The sequence below is a fragment of the Mya arenaria genome, chromosome 13, assembly GCF_026914265.1.
Source record: "Mya arenaria isolate MELC-2E11 chromosome 13, ASM2691426v1".
NCBI classification, from domain to species: domain Eukaryota; kingdom Metazoa; phylum Mollusca; class Bivalvia; order Myida; family Myidae; genus Mya; species Mya arenaria.
The window spans coordinates 19,425,732-19,438,355 of record NC_069134.1 but is presented as its reverse complement, the minus strand read 5'-3'; the positions used below and the strand labels follow the sequence as shown (position 1 = coordinate 19,438,355).

The 12,624-nt window shown below is 34.8% G+C and overlaps 1 protein-coding gene across 1 annotated transcript in view; it reads left to right on the top strand.

Annotated features, from left to right (window-relative positions):
* LOC128214721 (structural maintenance of chromosomes protein 5-like) overlaps nt 1-10,945 on the top strand; it is a 36,401-nt gene extending 25,456 nt beyond the window's left edge. The window contains exons 18-27 of the mRNA XM_052921345.1: nt 2,602-2,669; nt 2,995-3,118; nt 3,401-3,523; nt 4,086-4,211; nt 4,450-4,545; nt 4,916-5,005; nt 5,318-5,455; nt 6,669-6,848; nt 7,977-8,072; nt 8,846-10,945. Of these exons, the coding sequence (XP_052777305.1) occupies nt 2,602-2,669; nt 2,995-3,118; nt 3,401-3,523; nt 4,086-4,211; nt 4,450-4,545; nt 4,916-5,005; nt 5,318-5,455; nt 6,669-6,848; nt 7,977-8,072; nt 8,846-8,977 (1,173 nt within the window). The 3' untranslated portion in view covers nt 8,978-10,945. The remainder of the gene's footprint in view (nt 1-2,601; nt 2,670-2,994; nt 3,119-3,400; nt 3,524-4,085; nt 4,212-4,449; nt 4,546-4,915; nt 5,006-5,317; nt 5,456-6,668; nt 6,849-7,976; nt 8,073-8,845) is intronic.
* Nucleotides 10,946-12,624: the final 1,679 nt, after the last annotated feature.

Genomic DNA, 12,624 nt, shown 5'->3' with positions numbered 1-12,624 from the left:
GTAAATCCTTCATGAAGTTAATTAAAACACCACGTGTGACGTCACATAACTTACAGTTATACCCACGAGGATCTCGTGGAGAGCATGGACATTGCTATGCAGGATTAATGTATAACTGTAAACTGTACGATTATTGCTTCATATAGTCTATAAGTGTGGTACAAGTTTAAAAGCTTATTGGCAGATCGTTTTACAAACATGCCATGTCGATGTTTTCTTAATCCCTTGATTGCCCTTGTTGTTTGTTTAATCCTCAAATAAATATATCACACTTCCTTTTCAACAGGCAATAAATCGTTTAGGATGGGTAGTAACTAATTAAATTGTCTCAGTTGTGTATACGGTTAGGTAATCTAGCCAGGCATTGTAAAGATAAAAATCAATAATCTTCGTCTGTGAAACTTGGTAACTATGAAAGTTATGATTGATGTCCTTTGGGTGCCCGAAAATTAGGTACGCAAAATAAATTATTTTGGGAAATAATTATTGGTGTCCAAATATTTAGAGTGTCCGAACTCTTAGGTGAATTACTGTAACTTTAATCGAAAAATATTTTTGTTGAAATTATAAACGTCTTACGATATACCGTATCCCGATCTTCAACTGCCGTTTTAACCCGTATATACTCGATCAATATGACGCGAGTAACATCCCTTTCTACATAAATCTAAACAAACTCTCGGCTTGAAATTGACCTCAGAAAAAAAGTTCAAAAAATTGTTACTGGGTATTATACGCAGGCATTTTTTTGCATCAAAATCTTAGGGAAAAAAGTGCGTCTAATACCCAGTCATTTACGGTAATGTGAATTTTGGTTCACTTAAGGGTATACAATATTGTGTTTTTAGCTCACCTTAACCGTAGACTGAGGGTGAGCTTTTAGGATCGATGATTGTCCGTCGTCTGTCGTCCGTCCACACTTTGTTTGTTAACACTCTAGGGGTCACATTTTTGCCTTAATTGTCATGAAATTTGGTCAGGATGTTTGTCCCAGTAATTAGTTGGACGAGTTCAAATATGGGTTATCTGGGGTCAAAAACTAGGTCACAGTGCCCAAATATGGAAAAACCTTGTTAACACTCTAGAGGTAACATTTTTAGCCCAAATATCCTGGAAATTTGTCAGAAAGGTTGTTTCGATGATTTCTAGCTCAAGTTTGAATATGGGTCATCTGAGGTCAAAAACTAAGTCACAGAGCCCAAATATGGAAAAACCTTGTTAACACTCTAGAGGTAACATTTTTAGCCCAAATATCCTGGAAATTTGTCAGAAAGGTTGTTTCGATGATTTCTAGCTCAGGTTTAAATATGGGTCATCTGGGATCACAAACTAGGTCACAGAGCCCAAATATGGAAATACCAAGGTAACACTCTTGAGGTAACATTTTTTGCCCAAATATCCTGGAAATATGTCAGAAAGGTTGTTTTGATGATTTCTAGCTCAAGTTTGAATATGGGTAATCTGGGGTAAAAAACTAGGTCACAGAGCCAAAATATGGAAATACCTTGTTAACATTCTAGAGGTAACATTTTCAGCCCAAATATCCTGGAAATTTGTCAGAAAGGTTGTTTTGATGATTCGTAGTTCAAGTTCGAATACGGGTCATCTGGGGTCAAAAACTAGGTCACAGAGTCCAAATATGGAAAAACTTTGTTAACACTCTCGAGACAACATTTTCAGCCCAAATATCCTGGAAATTTGTCAGAAAGGTTGTTTCGATGTTTTCTAGCTCAAGTTCGAATATGGGTCATCTGGGGTCAAAAACTAGGTCACAAAGCCCAAATATGGAAATAACTTGTTAACACTCTAGCGGTAACAATTTCATACATCAGAGAAGCCAAATCCCTATTATTGCCCTTTAATTAAGTCTATAGCACAAAGTTTTACTGAGGTGAGCGATATAGGGCCATCTTGGCCCTCTTGTAATGAAATATCTATTTCTTCATGCTTTGAAGTTTTTAATAAAGAGTCTCACACACTATACATGTATTAAGAGTTTTAGCCAGGTTTAAAAAAGGACAGGGTGCTGCAGAAAAAGGACAAAGTGTTAGGGGTGAAAAGGGCTGGATCTGGCTGTGGAGAATTTGAACATTATGAATGTGGCCAAATAAATAAGGAATTGTGTTTAATTGAAGTAATACTAGTTGTCAACTTCCAGATAACTGTATGTTATGTTTGTATGCATTTATAGTGACATTTTAAGTCTTAGGAAAATTTAATTTTATGTAGGCAGGACGGTGCCCATGTTGGTGTCTATGAGAGCAGAAGGATGCTACCCCAAAAGGACAGGGTGCAGCAGATCATTAGTCTTAAGTAAAAACACTTGCAGTTGTTGCACAATTAAAAGTTTACTCTAATGTACAGTCGAATCAAATTGGCTCGAAACACCAGGGACAGGCGAAAATACCTCGAGCCTCAAAAAATTTGAGCCAAACGGAAATACTTACATACAGTATAAAGAAATCAGTCCTTTACAACTAGTTCGAGCCAAGCGAATTTGAGCCAACAGGGTTCGACTGTATTGCTATTTACTGTTCTGGCTGCTTCCAAAACAAGATATTCTTTCATATTATATGTTAATCATGCACAATCTCCCTTCAGAAACAACTGATGAGCAGGAAGGATCAGAAGAAGAGGCTGCAGTCACAGATAGAGACCAAGAAACAAACGTGAGTCAGGAAATTGGGTTATGTGATGAACAATTTTGTGTGTTTTAAAGCTTTTAAAATAGTCTCATTTAGTCTTTTAACAAATTATTATTTTACGCATAAAACATTATCAAACGTGTACAATTAGAGTCAGTCCTAATATTAAAAAACATAGTTGTATTCTATGTCCATGTGTGAATTACAATGAATATACCGGTAATCTACCTTGTCTTGTTAATTCAATATTTTGTCTTTCAAAGAACAATACCTGCATTTCAACATATGCAACAACATAATTACAGACTTTAAATGTTGTAACCTAAATGTTAACATCTGAACATTTCAGTATCAGTAGTGTTGAAAATGAAACTGTGGATATTGACAACGAAGAAAAACTTGCCAAGAAAAAAATAGCAGATATAAATGCTCTGAAGATGAAAAACCTGAAACAATACATCGAAAACACAGAGGTAGGCTCATTTATAATTGGATTAAAGAAATTATCATTTTCAAACATACGATAATGTAAAGTGATTACTTTTAGATCAGATACTATTAAAATTGAAAAACTTTAATATCAGCTTTTAAAAAGGCTGTTTATTCTTTGTCTAACTCTTATACAACTTCATTTTTATGAATAAGGGACCGAGGTATTGACCATTAAATTTTAGTTCATAGTTTAAAATAAAATTTTAAATGAAACAAGCTTATAATTGCCGTGCCTAACCCTCCAGATATGTATTTTTGCATAGCGTTGTGTGGAGGTGTGTAAGGCGAAGGTGTGTCTGGGATTGCGTCATGCGGAGGCCGTGCGAGAGGTGAGGACAATGGAGGCCGCAGTTCGGGAACAAACACAGGCTCTCCAACAGGCTGAGGTATGCTGGTTCTGAATTTTCAAAATAAGTCTGATGGAGGTTGCACTAGAAAAAATAGGAATATTTTGTGTAATTGAGTAGTTAAACTCCTGCAATATGACTTTTAGGTGCTTTCTTAGTGAAAGACGTTGCTTTTCTAGACTGAAACAAAGCATTCTTATCCTTCATTTTTTTCACCTTTTCCAGAAAAGGAAAATTATCCAGTTCAGTCAAAACTCATATTACTGCTATAAAAAATTGAGCTGATGTGTTAAAGTAGTGCTTGATAATTTTGACTTTCTTATAGCCTTTAAAAATTGGTGTCTGTCCAAGAAAAAATGTGATTCTATAAGATTCATCACAATTGATGTAAAGGAAATGTATATAATTTAAATCTGACACTTGAAATAATTGGAAATGTATTTAAATCTGACACTTAAAATAATTGGAAATGCATTTAATTTAAATTGGACACTTAAAATAATTGGTAATGCATTTAATTTAAATCTGACACTTAAAATTATTGGCAAATTCCCCTTTTTGCAGGTACATGTATTATAATATAATGTGTGTCTGTTATCAGAACAAGTTTACACGTGTGAAAGAGCAGTTGCACAACTCAAAGATTGTAGCCAAGCGTCTACTCGAGGAAGCAAAGCGGACGAGCGGTATACGACCAGATCAGGAGCTGCCAGAGGAAACCAGGGAGGTATGTGAATTACTGTGTTATACATTAGCTCATAGTGTCGTTTAATGACTTTTCTATTTCTTTTACTAAGGTACAAAGTATAACGCATTATATGCAGCATGGACAATTTTGCCTTTAATAAATGTTGAGTTAAACTTCTTGATAAACAGAAAAACAGACACGAGGGTGGGCATAATCTTGCAATGCTCTTGTTTACACTTATCAATGGACATTTTTTCACATATATGTTATATTTCAGACATTCCTGAGCCTACCTGACACTTTGGAAGAGATAGAGGCACGGATTAGTGAACACCAAGTCCGGGCCGACCTCACATTGGACATCGACAGAAGGGTATGAACTTAATTCTTGCACAAGTGTAATGTTAAATATGTGATGGTGGAGTTTTGATCAGGGAACACCAGGTCTATGTGGAACTCAAAAAGACATTGACCAACCTTGCTTCCTATTATAGTATACTGTTTGCGGAAAACCTGAGATACTTGCCTAGTCTGGTTAAATATGAATTGGCGTCGTAGGAAAATTTGCCAATAAATTCAAAGAATAAGAAGCGCTTTACAACTTACTACTGAGTAAAATAACCTTGTTTTAATTTTCCAATTTTGGCAAAGGCAGTAAAATGATTTTCAAAGTCAGTGGCAGCTGTGAATGTTAAATTAAAGTAATTGATGAAATTGCAAAGATATGGTATACATTATTTCAGATTATCGCAGAGTTTCATCGCCGGAAAGGGGACATTGACAGGCTTGAAAAAGAGGTGACTGATAAAGAACAGGAGAAGGATTCCCACCAGGTACATGGTTATGAATGGGTTACTGTAGACGGTATCCTCAATTTTTGCCACCACCGCAGGTAGTCGCAATACAGGCAGTGGCAATACAGGTAGTGGCAATTTAACAATTAAAAAAGGATTTGCACTTTTAAATCTCAAGTCTGAAACTCAGACTCACTGTTAGTGAATATGGACTCAAGGTTCAGTTTGAGCCCCATGAGAGCTGGTTTCCATCTCTAAATGGATTTTACTGGATATTATCTTATAGCAGTCACGCTTAAGATTTAATGAGTTTAGACTTAGTATTGTGAATGACTCCTTATCTATTATCAGGAAAAGATTGAGGAGGCAAAGGCTCGTTGGTTAGGTCCACTGCAGGAGTTGATAGGTCGCATCAACAAGGCATTCAGCCACTTCTTCCGTAAGCTGCAATCTGTAGGCGAGGTGGAGCTGCATATTCCAGACAACCCTGTGAGTACACTCTCCCACTGTGGTATGTGTATCATTATAGGATTATAAGGACTGATTAAAGGTTGTTGTTCTTTTTTTGATATTTTGGGGAAATTACCTTTTTTGCATGAAATTGGAAATCATGTTATTTAAATATACTCAAATACTCCTTTTAACCGCTTAAATTGTAAGCTTTTATAACTTTATCACAAAAACAGAACTTCTTACCGTAAATTGAAAACAAAAACAAAAAGTCAGAATTTCTGATTTATAATTGTTTTTAAACATTTAGGAAAGAACATACTATTTCTCCTAATTAACATAACTGAATATTGGCTTTGAAAATGACTGGAAGAAACAACAACAACCTGGATTACATAAATGTTCGATGAAATGCTCTTTTGGTTTTGTAGTTTCCCAAAATTGTGTACCTTGTCTAAAATGTATCATTGAAAGCAGTATTTACATTTAAATGTTTATTCAGGTTTTATTGAAATAAACCTTATAAAATATTCCTCTCTTGATGAGGTTTTTGTTTGAACATTTGTAATGAAAATGACATTTAAGAATCAATTTTCTAACTGGCTGCTTTTTCCCCTTATTTGTGTAAAACCTTCATTCATAAAGGCTCCCTGATAGACAGAAAAAATACATGCTTTTTCATGCTCTTGTCCAAGTAGTATAAGTAAGGTTCGCCACTACATAAACAAAATAGGGGACAGGCTATTCCATGATCTTGTCTTGAATATTAATGCTTGGTCCTGGATAGAATGAGAAATGGACATGCAAGTTTGGTTCTTGCTAGAATAATAGACAGGGATATGCCATGCTCTTGTCTTTGATTAGTAAAGTTTTGTCCTTGATAGAATGAAAAATAGACAAGGATATGCCATGCTCTTGTTTTTGATTATTAAAGTTCGGTCATTGATAGAATGAAAAATGGACAGGGAGATGCCATGCTCTTGTCTTTGATTAGTAAAGTTTGGTCCTTGATAGAATGAAAAATGGACAGGGAGATGCCATGCTCTTGTCTTTGATTAGTAAAGTTTGGTCCTTGATAGAATGGAAATAGGACATGCATGTTTGGTCCTTGATAGAATGAAAAATGGACATGCAAGTTTGGTCCTTGATAGACTGAAAAATGGACATGCCGGTTTGGTGCTTGACTGTAAAATGAACAGGCTATGCCATGCTCTTGTCTTTGAATATTAAAGTTTGACCCTTGAAATTACAGGAGGAGTATAGCAAGTATGGTATTAAGATCAAGGTGAAGTTCCGTGACTCAGAGCCCCTTCGTGAGTTATCCGCCCACCATCAGAGTGGTGGGGAGCGGAGTGTGACCACCGTCCTCTATATGATGGCCCTGCAGGAGCTTGCCAAGGTCCCCTTCCGATGTGTCGACGAAATCAATCAGGTATATACCAAATTTGGTGATAAAGTCACTTTGTTGAGAGTGTATTGACATGTTTCGCCTGCATATTTATAGCGTGTATATAAGAAATACACTTTAGAAAAGGCCATCCTTAGAAAATAATTGTTTCCAGTGTCCCTATGACTTGCTTAAATATTTCTTGTTGCAAACTGAAAAATAAAAAACATAGAAACCTTTCTTTTCAAACTTAAAAAGGCCTACAACACGAATACAACACCTTTAAAAAAAAGTTAATTAACTAAGAATGCAAAGTAGGTGACAAATGCCCATTACTAAATTTTCAAAGACTCAAAAAGTTATGGTGAAATCTAAAAATAAAGGGTCATTAAAACAAATAAGAGAAAACTTAATCAGTCATTTTAAAGAAAATGGATTATCTACTTGCCCGTTGAAAGGCAATTTTTGCTGCCGCAAACCCAAAATTCTAAGGGAAGGCTTCAAGGGGAGTGTGGCAACTCTTAAGGAGTGCTAAAACTAAGGTTCTGCTGGCTGAAAACCTTTAACAAATGTTAATATATTCCCAAATATTGTCTATGAGGTCCACAATATCTGAAATGAGTTCCTTACACGATTCAACAAAAGGCTGTAGGGTGATTGCTTCATTGACATTATCATGTGGTGCTACCAATGTTAATAATAAGGTTTAAACATCCATAAGCCTTGTATGGGTCCCTGTGGGCTAGTGGATTAAGATGGTGTTTTCGTATATTTTCTTGAATGAACGGGCGTGGATTCACTCCCCGCTACAAAAGTTTTTTTTTTATAATTTAATTGTAGTTTTGTCTTCTATTTCGGTATCAAAATTATTCGGTATAAAACTATTATTGTAAGTGTTTTCATATATGCAATACTGGAAAATTATGAGTGAGACCTTAAAACCGACATGCCAAACTCCATGCAATGGCTTTTTCTGTTTGCTGTATAGTAAACACTGCAATTACATGGTTATTATCAAAATCATCTGACCATGTTCAAAACCTTGTTTTAAAGATTTAATTAAAACATTACAATAAAGAAATCAAATAAATGTTGTGGTAGATCACTGTGTAGAAGATTGGTCATCTGCTGTAACAGTTACTGTATACACTTTGTCTTTGCATGTATTTGTAGGGTATGGACCCAGTAAATGAGCGTAAAGTGTTTGAGCTGGTGGTACAGACCGTGTGTAAGGAATCCTCCTCTCAGTACTTCCTCCTCACGCCCAAGGTAACGAACATTTATCGAAAAGGATCATGAGATGGTTAATAAATTTGTCTGTTTTTCAAAGAAAGAAGTCGTGTGTTATGGTAGCCTTAGTGTCGATGTCAGCTTCGAAGGGCAAAAACTTTAACATTTGCCATAAGTCAATAGCAATGCAAGATATTCAAATGAGACTTGGTACACTTGTTCGTTTGAGACAATATGCATATGGACATTAAGGTCCATAACTCTGGCTTAATTGTTATCGAGTTACGCCCCTTATTTGAATGAAAAACAATAGATGAACAGTACTCAAACCACCTAGAACAGTTTAAATATGTATTTTACATAAAAAGCAATATGGGAAAAAAATAGTGCTTACAATTTTGTATCATTTTAATATATGTGTTAATTATGAGTTTTTTAATTGATTGAAGAATTCAACTTAAGAAATAACAGTAAATGTAACTGGTATAGACTAGTTGATCATCATTATGGTAAGGCAGTTGCATATTTTTACCACTTGTTCACTGTTTGGCTCCCTGAAATATTGGTTGCAATTAGTTTAGAAACCATGAGGTCAAGTCTGTCAATTTCTTTTACAGTTTCACACTTTACCATTGTTGAATGAAAATTATTTTATATATGTACACACTGTCTGCCAAAACAATAAAATTATTTATTATTTCAATATTGGTTTAAAATTTAAATGCATAAAATTATGTAAGCAAAGTATTGAGTGAAATGAATGTTCTGAAGTCTCAATACAACAGTTACTTGAAGTTATGATGACATTACAGTTGTTGCCTGACCTGGAGTATGCCCCTGCCATGACCGTTCTGTGTGTGTATAATGGACCGCATATGCTGAAACATACCGAGTGGAACCTTAAACGCTTCATTAAGAGGGGCCGTCCACTCAGAGACAGCTAGTCCGCCTGGCTTAGGTGAGACGTACCACACATACTGAAACAGAGGTTTCATCTACATGGACCTGGGCGCCCACTAGAGATAGCAAGTTGGCATGACTTCGGTGAGACAGACAACACATGCTGGAACATTAGATGATTCTTCAAGAAAGGTCACCCATTCCAGAAAGCTAGTAGGATTGCTTAAAGGAGACTCGCCATCAATAATTCTACCTTTGCTGATGGGATTTAGAAGAATGAAATAGTTTGTTAAGGGTAAAAAACAATGTTTTTGATATCAATATTGAATAAATATGGATTTTTTATGTTGATATAAACATTCCTTTACTTCAGTAATAATAATGAGTATTCAGTATTTTTAGTGTTTAATTGTTATTTCTAAGGTGTTTATAAGGGTTATTTCATTTAACCATGCAACCTATCTATATATTATGTTTTTCCCCCTTGTTTGTCATGTATTAGATTAAATGAGCCGCATCTCTTGATTTTGGGCCTTTGGACGTAATTATTTCAAATTAAATAATCAACAATGAAAAATGATCCTTTCTATGTATATTTATTTCTTCCAAACTACTTTTTTTTAAAGGAATCTCATTGGTGCATCATTTTCTTGTTAATTTATGACTATTCATGTACTCATGTTTCCATAGCAAGTTAGCAGCTACTGATTCCCTCTTGACTTATTTCGACTGCATTCACAGTCTGTTTTTAAATGGCCCAATGGATTACATATGCAAAAATGAATCATCATTGTTTTCTTACTTTATTTTTCATACAGATTCGGTAAACAACTAAAATTATAAGCTAGTTGTAATATTGATATGTTAATGTTGCATGTCATTTCAGTAATGTACTTTCGTCATTATGTGCGTCATGTGAATTAGTACATTGTATTCAAAATGTGAAAAACATGGTCTCACTTGTAAATGTTTATCTTAGGCAGTCATCATAAAATTTTCGGTATTACTTTATTACTTAATTACTTACTAAATTAAATGTCATTTCATTCAATACCCAATAAAATAATAAAAGCAAATGTAAGTCTGAAAGCCAAATATCGCGCGATGCAGCTGAATGTAGAGCAATAAACTGTATATATTACTTGCATGTGAATTCATTCTGTACAAAAATCACTTCATTCATATTAATCAATTTATGAATATATATGTTCAGTTAAATGTTTGGGAAGCTTGTGTTCTAGTTTATTGTTTGCATTCAAAATCCATTTTTAATTCTGTAATTTAATTATTTTTGTCTTACATGTTGAAAAGTTGTTTTTGCTTTCTTTGATGTTAAAAAGAACTGCGTACACAATCAATGAATTTGCTTTCTTTTTAATGTTTGTTTTCAAGCGATTAACACCATATATGTTCTCCTTTTTTTAAGTAACATTATTCATACCCGTGCTATGCATTTGACTGTATTTGTTGTCATCTACATCCATGAACAACCATTGATTTTAAGTGATTAAAACACTGATGCATATTTCATTTATCATCAAAATCATAATGTTTGAAAGAAAAAGGCTAAATATTTTTTTTTTCTTTTCATAAATATACAAATGTTTTTGCACATCTACAGTTATGGAATTATTTTTGACATTTAAGTGCCCTAAAATTAAACAAATATCACTAAATCTATCAATTATATATATGTATCTAACATGTACTGTATAGCCAAATCATGTTAAACGACATTAATCATTTTTCACTAGCATTGGAAGAGTTTTAAACCATTGAAAAAATTATAGCCAGTAAGTAGTTACACAAAAGATGCATGTTTCTTGTGTCATGGAGATTTTATTACAAGGGATGTAATTTGTTGTTCATTGGTGATAGTGTATATTTTTCATTGCTTTGTTATTCATGGACAAACTGCAGTGTGCAATATTTTATGCATTATACAAGTAGGATCATAGCTGTGAAATGTAAATTATGATGAATATTTTGTTACATTTTTACTTGAAAATAAAAAAAATGAAATGAAATGAGTTTGCATTGCTGGTCTATCTGATGTCAAGCCCGCTTGTGGTCAGTAACACATTATTGTCACTCTGGCAGTTCCATGTATGTGCATGTGTGCGTTCGTCCGGACTGAATTTGTTCAGGCAGAATTTGACCCTGCATTATAGCATTTTCAAAAAAATTTCTTTCCATGAAGGTTCATCATGAGGTGGCGTGTCACACACAAGATGTAGGTCAAGGTTAGAGATCAACGGTTAAAATAATGCTAGTCCAGGCTGTATTCATTCTCGTTCACCAGAGTGATGATGCTAATCGTACCAAATAACTTGCCATGAAGGTTCAAACTGAGGCGGTGTCATGCACAAGACCCAGGTCTGTACCTCAAAGGTCAAGGTTATGCTTAGAGGTCATAGTTTGAAATGATCCTTGTCGGAGCTGTATCTTGACCATTTATTAAAAGGATTTTCAAAAGAGCTGCCATGAAGATTCACCATGATGAGGCAGTGTGTCATGCACAAGACCCAGGTCTCTACCTAAAGATTAAGGTCACATTAAGAGATTTAATGGCAAAATGAGTTGAAAGGACTGTTATAGACGCTGTATCTTGAACATGTATTATAGGATTTTCATAAAACTTTCCATTGAGGTTCTCCAGACTGAGGCTTAGTGTCACAGTTTCCTGGTCTTGTTCAACCCCATGTTATTCTGTATTGCAATTTCATCAAAGAACATTATGTCTGTCAACAGCTCTTTCAACAGGCTTGACATGTCTCAAATTGGCGTCAAGTTTATATCTTCCCTACATAAATTTGAGTCCTCTACACAAGGATTCTGCAATAACCTGGCATAAAAGTACACAAAAAAGATTCCAAACTGATTGCATCAAAGCTACACTTCAGGTCTGGGCATAAAGTGAAGACTACATAACATTATTTATTGTTCAGGTTTGCCTCAGAACTTTTAAATATCTTTGATAGGTTGTAAAGAACATAGATGTTCCATGAGCACCTTACCATGTAAAACCACCTTTTTGAATTTCGTTATAAATGACCCAAAAACGTTTCACTATATTTGTGCATTATTTGTGTCACAAAAATACACATCTTCATTTTTTTAAGCATTGCTGAATAAAATATTATTGGTGTGGATTTGTGTATTGGTTTAAACATCATCAGCCTTGATACCTTTAACACATCTGTTACCATCATGTGACATGAAACTTGTAGTCAGTACATGTAGTATGCTCTATTGACCTTGGAACCAGAGGGCATTAGATTGCACAAATGGAGATATGTATTTTCAAATAACAGTCTGACAACTAAGTTATTACAACCTTGAGTGTGAAAAAGCTCGTCAGATATGTAAGTCAAGCAGGCTGGCCAGATGTCTCTTGAAGATCAAAGTCTGCCAAAATGATCAAGGCTTTAATAGCCTCAACTATAATTTGATGAACTCAATTCCATTTTTGGCTGCATTGGGTTAATTGTCTTGTCAATGGCAACCAATCACTGAAGTTTCATGGTCCTAGGTCAACTGTAATTTGATGGTCCCTTTTCAATGTTTTGGTAAGACTGTTGACCGCGACCAATCAACTACTGAAGTGGACTGGTCCTAGAAGAAATCGGTCTAAAGTAAATGTGTGGCCTACAATGAGCAATCACACTTAACAACAGAAAATAACCATTTC